We start from the raw sequence: 18,851 nt of genomic DNA on the forward strand, positions 1-18,851 counted from the left end.
CTTCATCTTGAATGTGAGTGTGATATTATTATTATTAATAATATTTTAGTTTTCTTGTGTAATTTTACTCTTATTATAGTAGTCATGTTCACAACATTTTTGAACGAATCGGTCGAGTGTATGATTCAATGACTTTTTTTTCATAAAAACGTGGCATATCGATATGTTTACGTCATGTACAGTATTTCTTGCAATTTCTTGTAATTGCGATTTTATATTTTGCAATTGCATGTTTATGTCTCATAATGTAACTATATAATACGGTTTGATAATTTATCCCACAATGTGACTTAATTTTTTATATAAAATTTTATCTCATAATTACCATTTCTATTTTTTTACTCCATGGAAATGGGCTTCCATAGAAAACAAACAGAGATGAGAGGAGCAAATTTTATCAAAGCGCAACTGTATTTTATTGAGAAACTTTTATTTGCTCTCAACTGACTCTGTTTTGCATGTTAAACTTCACAGGCAATGACACATGAATTTAAAAGCTATCCATAAAAAAAAAGGAAATAAACTTCCTCTATATGTCATACCTGCAAAAAAAAAAACACACGACTCCACATTTATATGCCATTGCCATAGGATGACAATAATCCTGTGTCAATTAGAATTAAAATGAACATAACTTAGGAAAATGAATACAGATATGATGAATATATTACATTTTAGCCACTGCATTTCAGAAATGATGACATTATAAATCAGAAAGAGTCAGATTTTTGTGCTTCTGTGTTTAGTGGTAGTGACCGTCCACACTTCAAACTCTCTTTTCTGCGTCATTTTTCAACAGACAGTGGTAAAAAAAACAAAAAAAAACATAGGCACACTGGTCAACATGTATTTTTCCTCTCAGAAAAGGCTGCTGTGGATCATTTTCAACTAAATTATTGCATGTAGTACATAGTCAAGTGTTCAGGTAGTACAGACCGCCGTCCAGTCTGTTCGCCACTAATGTTGGGGTTGTACGGGCACTTTGACAGTCTTAATCTCCGCTATATGGGAAGACTTCTGGATGATACAGCTGGTGGTGCTGGGCGCTGCACTCTCCTTCCCTTGGGCCAGGTTGGTCAGGGCCATGGCGGCGTGGAGCTCTTTCCAGTAAGTCTCATTATTTCCTCCTCCGCCACCTTTACGAGCGCCGCTGTTGCCAAATTGAGAGGAAATGGTTAATGAGGAGTTTTAGCAGTACCTAAAAACCTTCTGGTTCATTAGTCAACAGCATTCTTACCTATCGCTCTGGCGCTTGCCACAGTCCAACGTCACTGAAAATACAGTTAGGTGAAATGAGTTATAAACTGGACTTTAAAAAAGCAACTTTGCTAAAAGTTGGCACATCGTTTCTGCAGCTGACGGAACGTCCCTGAGCGCCTCTCTCCCCATATCGACGGAATGGACGTGTGAACGTGTTTTCACGTGTGCTTGTACATGGGTGAATAAGAGGGTGTTTGCCGAGCTCGGGGAGATTTAAGTGGAGCTCCGCAGTCTGTGCCTACAGCCACATTCATGCGCTCAGGCCAACACAAATGCAATTATGCTTCCCCTGCGCTCTCGAGATGGAAAAAGGATATCTGCTCTGTGTCAGAAACAGACACGTTGTTCCACCACTCTGCAACTGATTTGCATTTTAAAATTATTACACGCTTTCCTTTAGCTAATGACTATTTAAATGATTCTGAAGTTGCGATAAAGTGCCCCTATTATGCTTTTTTGAATATTACCTTTCATGCAGTGTGTATTATAGCTGTTTGTGAATGTAAAAGTTTTAAAGAGCACAGTGCACGACAAATAAAGGTATTGTCTCCTAAAAGAAAGAATCGATTCTGAACTGAAAATGAGTCATTAGTAATTCTATTCTTACTTCCTTTTACATACCTGCGCAACAATGTATCACATTTGCATAATGCCAGTCAGTGGTCTTCATTGGCCGCCCGTGAACAATGTCTACTTTGACCCGCCCTGTAGTTGTAGCTGAGACTGTTAGATTTTGGTTTGTGATGTCGACATGTCGTGAAGATGCTGTTTTCAGCGCTGCGAATCCACTTTGCATGCACATCAATTGAGTCCTCATCCTTTTGAAAAGTTAAAATCGTTACTGTTTGTGTATCAAGTAATGAGGAAGAGCTTAAAATTCAGATATGGTAATAGGCGTTACATTTTCGGACGCACACTGTAGACCAGGGATAGGCAACATCGGTCCTGGAGGGCCACTGTCCTGCAGAGTTTAGCTTCAGCCATGATAACAACTCACCTGCCTGTATCTATCTAGTAATCCGGAAAACGTTGATTGCCTTGTTCAGGTGTGTTTAATTAGGGTTGGAGCTAAACTCTGCAGGACAGTGGCCCTCCAGGACCGGAGTTGCCTATCCCTGCTGTAGACCAATCAGTGCAGAGTAGACCAATCACAACAGACTGGGCAATCTGACCAATCACAACAGACTGGGCCATCTGACCAATCAGTGCAGAGTAGACCAATCACAACAGACTGGGCCATCTGACCAATCAGAGCAGAGTAGACCAATCACAACAGGCTGGGCCATCTGACCAATCAGAGCAGAGTAGACCAATCACAGCAGACTGAGCCATCAGACCAATCAGAGCAGAGTAGACCAATCACAACAGGCTGGGCCATCTGACCAATCAGAGCAGAGTAGACCAATCACAACAGGCTGGGCCATCTGACCAATCAGTGCAGAGTAGACCAATCACAACAGACTGGGCCATCTGACCAATCAGAGCAGAGTAGACCAATCACAACAGGCTGGGCCATCTGACCAATCAGAGCAGAGTAGACCAATCACAACAGGCTGGGCCATCTGACCAATCAGAGCAGAGTAGACCAATCACAGCAGACTGAGCCATCAGACCAATCAGAGCAGAGTAGACCAATCACAGCAGACTGAGCCATCTGACCAATCAGAGCAGAGTAGACCAATCACAACAGACTGGGCCATCTGACCAATCACAACAGACTGGGCCATCCGACCAATCAGTGCAGAGTAGACCAATCACAACAGACTGGACCATCTGACCAATCAGAGCAGAGTAGACCAATCACAACAGACTGGGCCATCTGACTGATATAAAATACTGATATATTGCATAGCTATAAAAAATTGGATGACTAGTAATTTCCTACTACTAAACTCTGAAAAAACAGAGATTCTAATTATTGGACAAAAAACTCCCAAACGTAATAATCTAGAATACTGTCTAACACTTGATGGCTGCTCTGTTAAGTCTTCGTCGTCGGTTAGGAACCTGGGTGTGCTCTTTGATACCAATCTTTCATTTGAAAGTCACGTTTCCAGTATCTGTAAAACCGCATTTTTCCATCTTAAAAATATATGTAAATTATGCCATATGCTCTCATTGACAAATGCGGAACAATTAGTTCATGCGTTCATGACCTCAAGGCTAGATTATTGTAATGCTCTACTGGGTGGTTGCCCTGCACACTTAATAAACAAACTACAGCTAGTTCAAAATGCAGCAGCTCGAGTTCTTACCAGAACCAGGAAGTATGACCATATTAGCCCGGTTCTGTCAACACTGCACTGGCTCCACATTAAACATCGCATAAATTTTAAAATATTGCTGATTACTTACAAAGCACTAAATGGTTTAGCTCCGCAGTACTTGAGCGAGCTCTTAACACATTATAGTTCTTCACGTCTATTGCAATCTCAAAATAACGGCCAGTTGATAATACCTAGAATATCAAAATCGACTGCTGGCGGTAGATCCTTCTCCTATTTAGCACCAAAACTTTGGAACAGTCTTCCTACCATTGTCCGGGAATCAGACACACTCTGTCAGTTCAAATCTAGATTAAAGACACATCTCTTTGACCTAGCTTTCACATAATACATTATAGACTTCTATAATTCAATGTTAGGCTGCATAGATTAGGTCAGCTGGAACCGGGAACACTTCCCATAAATCCTGATGTACTCGTTACATCATAAGAACAATGGAATCTACGCTAATTTTAGTGTCTTTGTTTATCCCGAGGTTTTCCCACAGCCAGAATCCAGATCTGACGAAGGACCACAAAGTGCCAACTAGTCTCTCCCTATGGAGGATCCCTTTACCACTCTACAGATAAAGCGTTGTCGGGAAAATTCGTTTCGCGTACCTACCCCGAAGTGACAAAATAAAATAAAATTCTGTATCAAAATTTATAAGGAAACAGCAGTACTTTGTTTAGGCTTGGCTTGTAGGGAATTACAAACCTGCGCACATATATTCAAACGCACATAACTATAGAACCAATTCTTAATGCGCATGTGAACGCCATCAGCATTTCTCACAGGTTTGCGTTTAAAGTCTGTGTAGAGAATGGTGTCGTCTTAGTGGCCCCTAATTTGATAACAAACGATTGTTGCGACGGAAGCGAATAAATCAAAACTAACTTTATCTGGAAAATAACTTTATTAAAGAACCGCTATAAAGCCAAAACAATTTCTGTTACCTTAAATTATATGCTTATCTCTGTAAAGCTGCTTTGAAACAATCTACATTGTTAAAAGCGCTATATAAATGAAGATGACTTGACTTGACTTGACTTGACTGACCAATCACAACAGACTGGGCCATCTGACCAATCAGTGCAGAGTAGACCAGTCACAATAGACTGGGCCATCTGACCAATCAGAGCAGAGTAGACCAATCACAACAGACTGGGCCATCTGACCAATCACAACAGACTGGGCTATCTGACCAATCAGTGCAGAGTAGACCAATAACAACAGACTGGGCTATCTGACCAATCAGTGCAGAGTAGACCAATCACAACAGACTGGGCCATCTGACCAATCAGTGCAGAGTAGACCAATCACAACAGACTGAGCCATCTGACCAATCATAGACCAATCACAACAGACTGAGCCATCTGACCAATCAGAGCAGAGTACACCAATCACAACAGACTGGGCCATCTCAGACCCCAACTTTTCAGACTCTTTGAGAAATGAGGTGATGGGTAATGTATATTATGAGGACATTAGTGTTTTTTGACCTTGGATGCATGTAAACCTATTGTAGGAGACCTCCAAAACAAAATTAGGAACCTAAAAAATAGCACGATAGGGGCACTTTAAAGGAACAGTTCACCCAACATGAAAACAAAGATGTCACTCTAGGTATATTTCCATCTAAAATTTGCACTTTGCATAAAACTATTACGAATAAAGTAGCATTTCCATCCAGTGAGGTGAAGAGAACAAAACCGTCACTTCCTGATAAACTGCCTCATAATACTGTATCACTGAGAAAAAGCTGCAATAGGAGAAGCCACTTAAAACCACTTTTGTTTTGCTGGAAGTTGTTGCAATAAGAGAAGCCACTTTATATAATAATTTTCGTATAGCCTATAATAAATTACTTGTGCCTCTGAGCGCGCAGACGAAACGCAATAAAAGCGGTCATGTTATCTTGCTTTGGGAGGTGGATGTCTGCTGTTTGGGAACGCAGTCGTGTCAGACAGACTTTGCTCAGACATTTCAGAAGCTGGTTGGTCCAGTTTTGCCATCCCATCGCAAAGTCACATTAATTTTTTGATGCGCATCAAGGAATATATTCGGTAAATGTGATTCCGTCGTTGTTTATGCGCATGTTTTCTTGTCAGAAAAATTTCTGACTCAATTGAGCACATGTTTTTTATGCACATTTTTAGAATTTATGTGGATCTTGCTGTTTCCATCCATAAAAATAGGTGGATGAAAGCATAGCTACTATCTGTCTCAAACTATTATTAGCCGCAGAATGAACAGCTCTGGTTAAGATTTGGTTATATCAGGGAGTATCAGCCTGAGCAAAAAGTCAAACATCACATCTCCATTTAATCTTTTTATTGTCTCAGCTGTTTATAGACTCAGAGCTAAGAGCCTTGCATTGGATTGGAGACTTTAAGCTGATCTGACTTATTTATGACTCATCATACAGAAAGCGCTTCTTCTCTCATGGACTCTCAAGGGTGGTGAAGTAAATTTTGATCTGTTCTTCAGAAGACTTGGAATATAGAGCATGAGTGATATAGACTAACTTTATCACACTTTAATGATTCTTTATGAAGCTTGAAGACTTCTTTGCAATTGCATGAAACAGAACGACCAGCACATTCTTTAAAATGTCTCCTTTTGTGAAATATGGAGGAAAGAAATATGGGTTTGGAACAGCATGAGGGTGATTAAATGATGACAGAATTTTCATTTTTGAGTTTCGTTTTAGTAACTAACTGGAAGAAATGAAAGACTGAGAAATATTGACTAAGCAACAAACTAGAATTCAACTTTTGTGAGATTTTCTTTGCAGATAAACTACATCGACATTCACAAGCTATTTAATGTTGCCGACCGTCAATGCAAAATGAATGACAGGAAAGATCATATTTGGTTAGATGAGGGAGGACACCTCAAACAAATTGAGATCCATCCATTAAACATTCATGGACATCATATACTTATTTTCCCTGTCATCCATTGGAATCAGTTTAAATTGTTCTACATAAATCGGGTTGTAATAGTGAAGCTGTCTCTCTTTTCTGCTGAAAGCATCGAGGTTAGTAAAGACAAATCTTTCTTATGGGAGCTATGAGAGGGAAAATTGGACGACAGGCACGAGCACACAAAACGCTATTTTTAATTTTCTTTGCCTAAAACATCTCCAACTCGGATTTCTCAAGCAGTACTGGTGCCAAGAACTACTATAAACCATTAATAAATCATTTGGCTCTGGTTCCTGTGTGCTACTGAATGTCTGTCATCTTTTAACTTCACTTCTATTGTCCACAGATGCTTCGGATTGACTTAACCTAAGGAAAAACACCAGTTCCTCTGGCTAAAAACAGGAAGGCTCTATTAGCCAAAATCAAATTAGCTATAAACTGAGATCAAAATATAAAACAAATATAGAAAAAGGTTGATACAACTGTACTGTGTTTTCTTAACAAATCTGTCTCTTAATTGAATTTTAACTGGAAAAAATCAATCTCCTTAAATTCCAAAATATTTCAGATATGTGGCAGGGTAATATTTCCAGCTAGCATGTGACACATGGTGGTTTTACTCTGGAAAAATCAACAAACTCGCATTTAAAGTCGACATGAATAGTCGCAACCCATTTTACTTCTGTAATGTTATATATTTTCAAGTAAAACAGGATATTTGATGAGGGAAAAAGATTTTTATCAATCAGGAATGGATTGGATTGAATGCAAAAGCCTGAATGAATGTAGAAACAGTGCCTGAGTAGATTGTTTGCACTTAGTTAACATGATCCAATAGCCAAAGTGACCTAAGTGACATCTGCTATTGTTTCAGAAGAAAAAGATCATGCTATTACCTTATTGGCCGGTTTCACAGACAAGGATTAAGCCTAGTCCCAGACTAAAATGCATTATTGAGCTGTTTTAACTGAAAGGAACTTGCACTGACGTATCTTAAAATATGTCCCAATCATTGTTTTGTCTCAAGATGCACCAGTAATGTGTTTTTCTTTATAATGCCCGTTTATAAAAGCTACTTAAACGTCCTAATTGAACTAAGGCCTAATCCTGGCTTACTCTAAGCCTCGTCTGGGAAACTGGGCTTATTATCAAATATATTACAAAGACAAATACATCCATAATAAGACAAACAACATACATAAAGAAAGTAAGTTCTCATTTCAATTTGAACTTTTAATCACTCACCCCAGACCTCAACAAAGTGTCGGCCCAGATCCGGCCCACATTTGGTACGTGCGGATTCCACGAGTCTAAGTCTACTTGTCTACTACTAGTCTAGTCGAGTCTTTTAGTCTAAGGCAAAAACAAGCCCAATTTTGATTATTTATACCCTGTAATTGCAGAATTTATTGCCTCGTGGCGATGCCTCTGTGTGACTTATAATGGCCAAAATACTTGTAAATGTTCCCTTGTCTCCTTTAAAATTTGATCACAAGCTTTATTCTCACAGCTATCAGTAGCAGAGCATATGATCCGTTCCGAACTACAGAGTTATGATGTGAAAATATTGACCTTTTTGCTTTATGATATTTATGTGGAAAACCATTTGTTTTTAATCTAACGGAGCTGTTGAGGTCACAGGCTTCACTGATACAATGACATTTCAGTACTGACGGATGTGTTGTGAATACAACGTGAAAAATCAGTGAAGTAAGTCAAATAATTACAGCTAATCAAGCCAAAGTTTTTCTGTCAATGATGGCATCACAATGCTACAAATCTACAAGCGACAGAAACTGAACTGCTGCTTTCTTGGAATGAAGGAAACATTCCTGACAGCCTCTGGTTTTACAGTGGCACTGAGGGAGCAGTTTTGCTGTTACTTTATACATTTATTATGGCAGATTAGGAGCAAGATGAAATACCAAAATAATTGCCAAGAAATGACTGAACTGTATTTTTTAATAAAACTAAAATTGACTTTTTTGTCTATTTAGGACATATAAGGAATGCCAGGGAGGATTGTCAGACTGGATGTGAAATAATATACACAAATTAAAGTTAGTGACCAGGGGCTATAAGAAGAATCAGAGCAATTAGTCCATTCGAATGCAATGTAGTTCTCAAACCTCATTAGTGCATTACGAGCAAATTCAAATTAGGTTATGATTGGTTATGAGACAGAGAGAATCAGTACTGTTTCTGTTTGGCATGAATATTGGTGATGACACATTTTTAAGCTGCCATATGAGAATACACTCCAGGCCAGGGGAAGATTTTCAGTGAATAATGATTTTCATCTGTTCCTCACACAAAGCTATCATGAAAGGAGACAGGTCGTATGGATACTATGGTGATTCTTATTTTTATTTACCATTCATTTAATTCTATGGAAAAGCGCAGCTTGAACATTCTCCAGAATATCTGTTTTTTATTTCCCATGCAAGAACAAATTGAATATTGAAAATATATTGGTTATTGAATATTCATTTTGGAATGAACTACTTCTTTAACATGGCATTTTGTGGTTTATTCATTGAGCAAATTTGCAATGCCAGTCTTTAAACGAGATGTTGCTCTTTGTACTGTATTTCACTGTCAATTTTAATGTCCTTATCATGTTTGGCAAAAGTCAGGACAAAGAGGCATTACAGAAAAGCTTTTGTTTTTGTTCTGAACAGGACATAGTGTGATCAAAAGTCAATTTAACCCACGTTTCAATTTTGTTGGCAGCTTTTGTCAACAGCTAAACATTTTTGACACTTCCAACATTGTACTAATTTCCTGAACACACGCCTATTTGATCTAAAAGAAGAATTAAAAAACTTAATTTGCATATCAGAAACATATTAATCATCATAAAGCATGCTATGCTCTGTAGTATTGCATAATGTTATAAATAAATTTATGTTGTTTGCAGTGCATTGCTAGAACGCTAATGTTCATAACAAACACCTGCATGTTTTTATATACTCATGCAATACTACATCATAAACGAAAAAAAAGCAGAGCATTCCTAAATTTTCCCAAAACGGGACCATTCCAAAAGGGCACAGAGGCAAAATAAACAGAGCGGTAGAACATTTTGAAATGTTGCGGTGGAATTATGTTAATGATGAATTTGACTCAACTCCTTTGGCAACACTAACGCATTTGCTTTCATGAGGCATCAGCAGGTGTTCCTACTACGACAGAACAGAGTCCAGGAACGTTCCACTCACCAATCAAACCATACGAAACCGCAGCTTTACATTCAATTTTATTATTATTTCTAATGGGATTCACAAAATCTTTCAATGCATTTGTCTCCATTTCATTTCTTGGTTCCACTTTATTTCGATAGTCCACTTTAGACATTCTATTTACTTTAAGTAACTTTGCAACTACATGTCAACTAACTCTCATTGGAGTATTAGTAGACTGTAGTAGACTGTTAGGTTATGGTTAGGTGTTAAGGTTCAGGCTAGTAGAATAAGTTGACTTGTAGTTGCCAAGTTACTTATAGTCTGTTGGGGAGCATCAAAATAAAGTGTTAGTAGATATTAAGCAGACAGTCTATTAATACTCTAATGTGATTTTGTAGTTACAAAGTTACTTATAGTTAGTAGAGTGTCTAAAGTGGACTATCGAAATAAAGTGTTAACCATTTTTTTTCATTTACTCAAATTCTGTCCATCTTAAGTTAACACATCAAGTACAGTAACTTGATATTTGAACACAAAAGGAGAAGTTTAGCATAGTGTTGATGCTGCAATTTCCCATACAATGGAATTGAATGGTGACCAGGGCTTGTCAACATCCAAAAAAAACAGACTATATATAAGTACTGTAAAAGTTGTCTATATGACTGTAGTTTATCCCCTTAAGTCCTAAAATAGCTTTGTCAATGAAACAGGCCTTTACATTTATAGTTCAGTCATAAAACAGAGGGCACAGGCTGATAGGTCCTTTAAATGCAATCTGCAAGCAAATGTCATTATCGCATGACTCAAGCTGATTGGCCTCTGCTGATCCTGCAGCCAATGAGATTGCTTGCTAAACGTTTAAATATTCTGGTTCAGTGTTTGCTGTAGGATAGTCCTGCAGTGCGCCAACTGAGTTCCTCTGAAACCCTCCACCTCCCCAGCTCCACCTGCCTAGATCTGTTACAGGATTCATGTATAATTGAATACATGAATATTACATACTCACTGCAGCTTGTCTGTGTGTCTATTAGCACAGTTGCTCTTAAACCTGTCCTGGGCAACCCCTATCACTGCATATTTAGTATGTCCCTCCCCCTTTAATAACATGCTAAAACTATTCTGAGAGTTGTCATTATTGAAATAGAGCATGAGTTGTGTCGACTAATTTGATGGCGCTCTTTGCTTTAAATATGTAAAAGAGCCATGTGAATATGATGCCTAACATCTTTTGAAAGTCATACAGGTTTGCAAAGACATGAAATTGATTAAATTATGATATTTTTGGGAGAACTATTTCTTTAACCCTATACATACTACAAAAAAGTACAACAGCACAGTTTTGAAAACTTCTGGTTAAATGCACAGCTACTACAATTTCGAAGCTTGAAAGTCTGTGACCGCTCTTACCTGTACGGTAGGTGAAGTTTGCCTCAGCTTCTGATGAGGGCGAGAGCAAATCGTCCTCATACTCGTTGGAGCTAAACGATCCGGAATGGTTCCTCTTCCGAGAGTCCATAACTTTTTCCGAGGCCATCACGTGCCGAAGGGAATCATTTAGATAGCGGTTTAGCAAGCTGTTCTTGTATTTTGGGGGAGACACGTAATCATCACAAACCGAGGGGTCTGTACTTCGCCCCACCACTTTGCCTCGGCTGTCCTGAATAACGCTCTTGTGCGTGGGTCTGTTATAGTCTGATTCACTAGCCTGCATCTGTAAAGGATTCTCCCCATCTGTGGAACAATAACACATCAAACTAAAACTTGACATAAAAATAAGGTTCAATTACTATATTGATGCTGTGAAGACAAAATGCAGTAACTACACCTTTTGTCAAAACTGAGTTCGACTATGCTTAAATGGATATACAAATCTGGTTTACAGTTTTAGTTATCACAGTTACCGCATTTTGTCAGAATACATCAAAATATGTCTGTAGAATAGGTAAATCTCACACCATCTGACGTTGCGTCATCACTGCTAATGCTGAGTCTCTCAGCGTTGCCTTGTACATATTTGTTGTACAGTTTTATACGTAAAGCCCAGCTCAAGTCAGGCTGTCGAACTGTGTTCTTGAGCCTACGCCTCGCATTCGCAAACCAATTTGAGACCTGAAAAACACGAATGCGTAAATTGTTAAATCAGGAACACCTTTTGGTTTATCTTGCTTGCATTGTCATGTGTAATGTTTCAATGAATAGTTAAAAAATGATGCAATACACAGTCAATCTAGCTGTTATTCATTTACTCTTCAGAGTCGGGCTACCGTTAAACTGTTGCGTTTGTTGTTTGTTTGCAGTTTTCTTATTTATATAACATTAATAATATTCACACACCAATGCATTCAATTAAATAATTTATTCCTGCTTTTACAATGGAATATTTCTATCCTTCCGATTTTACTAAGGACGCGCCGATACCGATACATCTTTATATTTGAAAGCCGATAACCGATATATTGGCCGATAAATATAAATACAAATTTTTATATCATATTTGAGAGCCTGATTACAAAAACAAAAGTCTCACCATTAAAAGCCATGTCCCAAGCACAGAATTATAATGATGTTCTCATTATAATTTTATGTAGCCTATATGACTCATGTTGCACTTAACCATATTTTCCTTTTTGAAGTGATTCCAATCATATTTCACGCAATTTAAAACCATCAAGGCGAACAGTGAAGTTTCTCAGCTGAAGGAAATAATCCATTATTTATCAGCTTTAATTTATCGGCCAAATTTTCAAAAATTTTATTTGGCCAATAATGAAAACATTAAAACTGAAAATATATCGGCCGATACCGATATGGTGGCCGATATATCGTGCATCCCTAAAATTTACAGTAAAAATAGTGCGTCAGCAGCACAAATAAGGTTGCGGGCAGTGCGTAGAAAGCAGCAAGGCATTGTATGCATTATTCAAGCAACCCATGCTTCAGTTGCAGAAATGTATTGCATGTAGTTACTCTGTAACAATGTGCATAGTAATGGCTTTGTCAGGATATATTCATTCATTTCAAACCTGCCCTCCCTGAACTGCTTTACTGTGCCATAAAATATATTGGACCAATAGTTTAAACATCTCAGATCATCAATGAAAAACGTATGTGACCCTGAAGAGTTAGGTATTTCAGTGTATTTAGACCGACCTGCTCTGCAGTATCAAAAAAGCCTGCTCTATACGACAGGATTCTGTTTGTGTAATATAACTCAATCAAAAGAGATTTCAGTAGACCTCAGAAAGAGACCTGTAGAAGTTCATAAGACTGGAAGGGTTACATAAGAATTTCCAGACTTGGCCCTCCATCCATCCATAATCAGATGATGGTTTACAAATGGAAGAAATTTAGTATGATTGTTGCTCCTATGAGTGGTGCTTCAGCAGACTACTAGTGCACTTGATAATGTGTGTGAATTTGCCATCAGCGAAACACTAAAGACTAGGGGAAACCACTAATGTGCCTGTCTCACAACTGTTCAAGATTATTCCACAGCACTACTGGAACACTGGTTCAGTAAAGATTTAAAAAATTGCCATAAGTTTGAGCATGCCAACATCAGAACTTCATCCCAGTTGTGAAAAATAATGGTGGGAATATAACGTTGTGGGGGCTGTTTTGATGCCTCTGGGCTTGGACAGTTTACAATCAGAAGGACTAATGAACTCTAAGTTGTACCAAGAAATTCTACAGCAGAACATCTGTCTGTTATGTTAAACTTGATGGTTCATGCAACACAACACTAACCCAAAACACAGAAGCGAACAACAATAGAGAAAGATCTATCCAAGTCAGCGTCATTGAAATTCAGTTGAAATTCTGGAGCGATAAAACAGATCCTTCAAATAAGACACTTTTAAAATACAAATGGTCTGAAAATGTTGAATGCACTTGGGTAGGTGCAGATAAAGAATTTGGTTATATAACGTTGATACGGCCATGCCTGCAAGACACTTAATATAGGGTTTATGTACTTTTTCCATTCATGCCACTGTTTAAGACCAGCTGTTTTTGCCAAGATTTGACATTAAACATTGAGTGATGACTCAACGTAGTACCAAAATTGTTTATCATATAAAATGAATGCATTTTTATTTTTCAAAATCAGCAAGAACTGCACAGGCCCAACAATCTGCATAACTGTTAGAATGACATGACAGTTAGAATTATTTTTATAAATAACAGAAGAAGAACAATTATACTTATATTAGTGTTATTTTATTAGTAGCATTATAAGTTAAAGGTAGTGTAGGTAGGATTTTTCTAAAAAAAAACATTCCAAATTTGTTTAAACTGTCTTTATATACCAATACATAATTAAAATGTAAGTGCTCTGAAAAAGAGAGTATAAAAATCGAGTGACTGTAAACCTTTTAATCTGCAATAAACACTGCTCATTATTTCCATTCACTCCACCCCCTCCCTTCTGAGCTCCTTCCAAAGCCACGCCCCCAAAACACATGAACGCGTGACGCCAAACACTCAGGCTCAGCTGGAAGACGCATTTATTTACCTGAGACGAGTGGAGAGGAAGGAGCGCAGTGCATGCAGTGACATCATGTCAGAATCACATGTAATAAAATACCTAACTTTATCACTATGAATATAAACAAATAAGATTTCTTTTAGCACTCACTATCAAGCTGGTAAAGTTTGATTCGGTAACGAGCTATATTTATAGGCAACGAGCTATATTTATAAGGCAAAGCTAAAAACAGGTTGCATTGATACACGTTTTTCCATTACCATCCGTTACACTGTAATGAAGGTGAATTTCGTGTAAGATTCAAAACATATACGTTGTTTTGCATGTAAGAGTTTCCATAATGAAAACATTGTTGACTCTAATGAAGACTAACGTACACTCGCATCGTCGGTTCGAGGACAGGTCCGGGGTCGAGAGCGAAGAAGAGGAGGTCGTTCAAGAGTGCGGGCAGGGTCCGAGGAAGTAGTTTTTGCCTTGTTTGCCTTCGCTGTCTGCATATGCAGGTGCTTTGAATTTTGAATGCTCTTTCTCTGCCATCATTTTACTCTTCGTAGGTTCCGCGCCTCTCAAATCAAACGGGTGCGCGCGCATATGGGCAGATCTAGCGACAGGGGTGGTAGCCATTGGTTGCGAGAGTGAGTGACAGTTGCCCAAACCAATCAATTGTTTCGTCCCGAATGGAAATAATGAGCAGTGTTTATTGCAGATTAAAAGGTCTACAGTCACTCGATTTTTATTCTCTCTTTTTCAGAGCACTTACATTTTAATTATGTATTGGTATATAAAGACAGTTAAAGCAAATTTGAAAAAAAGTTTTTTTATAAAAATCCTACCTACCCTACCTTTAATACTTGTATTAGTATTAAAATGTGACAGATGAATTTGCACAAAAGAGTTTGATTGGCTGTGTGGTCTTTAAAGTCACCATGAAATCAAAATGGACAGTTCTTTTTTTTTTTTTTTTTTTTTTTGCAGTATTTATTATAAATGATTTATCCGTGCTCGTCATAACTTTTTTTATTTATTTAATTCATGTGTCCTCATAAATTTTTATCAAAATAACTTCCCCTTCCTCTTGCAGCTCTTCTCTTCTCTTTTCTGATGATGTGTTTACTGGCATGAGGGCGGGACAACCTGTCACTCACATGAGATCAACCAATAGCAAACCACAACCATCCAATGACCCAATCGATTTCCATGGACAAAATCAAGTCCCGCCCTACTTTTTTTCTAGTTCGAGAAGCCGTTTCTCTCAGATATACGTCACAAAAGGGGACTTCTGCTTCATGCTGATTTTAATGTCGACTTTAATGTCAAATACAAAAGATATGGGAAGTGTTTTCTCATCCCTAATCCCATTGTATTTTTCAATTCTAACTATGCATTTTATGCTTATATTATACAGGCAGTTGCAAGTTATTTTTTGCATTAGCATTGTTATAATTCAGAACAGATCTGCTACTCATTTTTGGGCTGTAATCCACCAGTGGCTGCAAATCAATGGCATTGCACATTTTTGTGTATGTTGTTTGTTCAAGACTATTAAGATCAGAAAATATTTCACATCTATACTTCTACATTCTGTAAATCCCTGTTTTTGTCATAGCATATAGCAATCCTCCTGATCTGATCGGATCTGTGCGCTTGTTTTGACCCTCACCTGGACCAGGGTCATGTGGGAGCCCAGAGCCAGCAGTATCTTCTCAGTTTTGGTGGGGTAAGGGTTGTCCCGGTGCTTATAGAGCCACTGCTTCAGCGGTCGAGCCATATCCTGCAGGGCCTGACGTTTGTGTCGAACCTTCCCTCCGCTGCTCAGGAAAAACAACACGGAGAGGCAAGGATGCAATTTTAGATTCCAGATTGGCTGAGGTCAAATGTAAAAGTTTACAGCAATGTCAATGGAGGAAACAATTCATTATACATTACACATATGTGACCCTGTACCACAAAACCAGTCATGAGTCGCACGGGTATTTGTCAACAAAACATTATGGGTCAAAATTGTCCCAAAAATTAGGATATTAAGTAAAGATCATGATCCATGAAGATATTTTGTAAATTTCCTATACAAAATGTATTTTTGTGAGTGGATGCAGCAAAGTCGGCAACAGAAATGTACATTTTTAAAGGCGATTTTCTCAGTATTTGGATTTTTTTGCACCCTCAGATTCCAGATTTTCCAATAGTTGTATCTCGGCCAAATATTGTCCTATCCTAACAAACCATACATCAATGGAAAGCTTATTTGTTCAGCTTCCATATGATGAGTTAAACTCAATTAAACAAAAAAATGACCCATAAGACTGGTTTTGTGGTCCAGGGTCTCATATTGTTAATTTCTATTAAAAGCCAACATAGTTATCTGTAACCATCTGTTATGCAATTTCACAGCAAATTCAGGGAATATACATCATTAGTCATCTTTACCACAAGTCTCTTAAAGAGACGCAAGCTGATTTTTTAACTCAACAAATAATTTATCGCTTAACAAATCATTTTCCCCCTCAATTACTTTGCTGATTTTATAATGATTCTTTGGAATCTCTTCATGCAAAACTAGCTAGCAAAAATAACTTTTAATGGGAGATACAGTTGCTTTTAGAGCTTTTAGTTTTGACAAACCATCAACAAAGCATCCATTCCACTCACCACACTATATTAACACAAATTATTGCGCTGTCAGTGCATAATCCAAACATTTTACATGACTGGTAAGAGACCAGTGATATTGTAAACAAAGTGCAGAGCATTGCTGCTCAAAGTAATGAACCATTCGAAAGAAAATAGTCAATGTCCAATTAGATTAAGTAAATATCCAGAACCGAGACAATCAGTAGATGTCACTGTGGACCAAGTATGTGTAACATTCCTATTTTTTGTATAGTATAGTATAGTATAGTATAGTATAGTGATGCCTGACTGGTCATAATCGATATGTAACAGAAAGAAAATGTATGAGTTTGAGGAGCACATCTCTGTTATTTTTCCATGATAGTATCCTTGTAAGAAGTACAAAGATAAGAAATATCTCCCTTCCAGTGAGGATGTAAGCTATATTGTACTGCTTTCCTACACTGTAAAAAAATGGTATGATCAATTAATTATTACAACATGTTTTTACATTGCTTTAACTCATCAAAATAAGTTAAGCAATTTTCAACTTCTTTTTATAAGTTATACAAGATTCAACTCGTTTTTTAAGTCAGTTTAATGTAATTTAAGTTGATTGTACTTAAAAAAATTTAAGCTAGCAACTTTTTTTACAGTGTATAAATTGAAGAAAAAAAAAATGTATACAAACCACCAACTCGTGCAAATATTCAATCTCGTCATCATTTCGCCTCGGTCTCATAATGACACTTACAACAGAGATAGCACTTGCGTTTTTCCACAACGTCTTTTAAATATGAAAAGTATAAATAAACATTACCTAATTGTTCCGGGAAGTGTCCATTTAAAGTAGCTACGGTAACGCTACATTAACTAATAGTGAATCACATTCAGACACATTTTAGACAGTTTCATGCATGGTCATGTTGTGTAATGGAGCACATACATACCCATTTCGTCTGTGTTTGAGAGCCTCGGTGCCATCCATCACTTTGTAGCTTGTCAGTAAATCTGAATGTTGTCCATCAATCACCTCTAAATAGCTCCTGCTGGTTCTCTCCACATTCTGCTCGGTCTCCTCAAAACGCAACCGATCAAACTTACTGAAGACTGTCGTGTTCATCGCTGCTCGCCATGAAGTGCCATGAGCCAAATGACAATGTAGAGCTCTCCAAAAGTCTGTCCAGGAAAATGTCCTTATACTGTTATAATGGCCCTGTGAACGCACCGGTTGTTATTTGAAATGTTTCTCCTGATTTAAAACAGAAAATCCTATATTTAGGCTGTAGGCTAATTAACTGAGTACATTTAACATAATTAATCAATAATGCTTTGAACAATTAAGGCTATTTAGTAAATAAATAAATTAAGACCAAATTATTTAAAGTGTAAAAAATAACTTAAACAGCCCACTTATATTATATACGAGCACAATAGCAATTGTAATTGCTTAAAAATATAAAAGCACTTACAAAGTTCTCTTGTTTGTCGCTAAACTAGAGCAACACTATAATTTGAGTGTCTTCCATCCCTTCTGCTGATATTCAACAGCACTGCGCTCAGCAACTGCGGCTCTCCACTATATCAGCCCAACGCTAGAGGGTTTCATTCACACCCCGGAACGTGAATACAGCTCGATTCTCGTCTTTCCCAAAAGAGTCCAGGGGCTCGATCGTGTCCGTGCTGCTACTGTGTCTGGCTGGAAGCGGGACTGGATCGTCTCCAGTTGAGTTCTCATGTAGCCTCCTTACTTTACGGATAACTCTTTATAGGTACGTTGGTGAGGCTTAGCTCAGAACCCTTGGGACCCTTTGGTTTAAAGCGAAAAGCCAAACGGGCGCTTTTTATCTGAATGTTTCATGCTCATGGTGAAAACAGGCTATACAACAACTTCAAGAAAACAAATTGAAAAAATGAAACCCACCCATATGTAGGCTAAAAAATGTAGTTTGTGATAATGACTACTACACATGCCATTCAGAGTTATCTTAATCTGTAGTTAATAATTGTATAAATTACATATGTAAACGGGTTTTCCTTGATTTTTTTTTGATTTTTTTATTCATGTCTTTAAAAAGCTTGAATGTAACTTTATACCCTTGCCTCATTTAGTATA

General features: G+C 37.7%; 1 protein-coding gene across 1 annotated transcript; it reads right to left on the reverse strand.

Moving 5' to 3' along the window:
• Nucleotides 1-396: 396 nt before the first annotated feature.
• mkxb (mohawk homeobox b) lies at nucleotides 397-18,305 on the reverse strand. Its single transcript, XM_081373878.1, has 7 exons — nucleotides 18,208-18,305; nucleotides 17,686-17,951; nucleotides 15,786-15,933; nucleotides 11,595-11,748; nucleotides 11,047-11,370; nucleotides 1,238-1,271; nucleotides 397-1,150 (listed from the first exon to the last, which is right to left on the reverse strand). Exons 2-7 carry the CDS (start codon nucleotides 17,856-17,858, stop codon nucleotides 958-960), a joined length of 1,026 nt encoding a protein of 341 aa, XP_081230004.1. The 5' UTR covers nucleotides 17,859-17,951; nucleotides 18,208-18,305; the 3' UTR covers nucleotides 397-957.
• Nucleotides 18,306-18,851: the final 546 nt, after the last annotated feature.

The sequence above is a fragment of the Scardinius erythrophthalmus genome, assembly GCF_964197995.2.
Source record: "Scardinius erythrophthalmus genome assembly, chromosome: 9".
Classification (NCBI taxonomy): Eukaryota; Metazoa; Chordata; class Actinopteri; order Cypriniformes; family Leuciscidae; genus Scardinius; species Scardinius erythrophthalmus.

Excerpts from the sequence above, each read along its gene's own strand:
- mkxb (XM_081373878.1), bottom strand. The coding sequence starts at position 17,858 with ATGAACACGACAGTCTTCAGTAAGTTTGATCGGTTGCGTTTTGAGGAG. Across the intron at positions 11,371-11,594 it reads TGATGACGCAACGTCAGATG|ATGGGGAGAATCCTTTACAG; the intron begins GTGTGAGATTTA and ends ATTGTTCCACAG. Across the intron at positions 1,272-11,046 it reads AAACTTCACCTACCGTACAG|TGACGTTGGACTGTGGCAAG; the intron begins GTAAGAGCGGTC and ends CTGTATTTTCAG.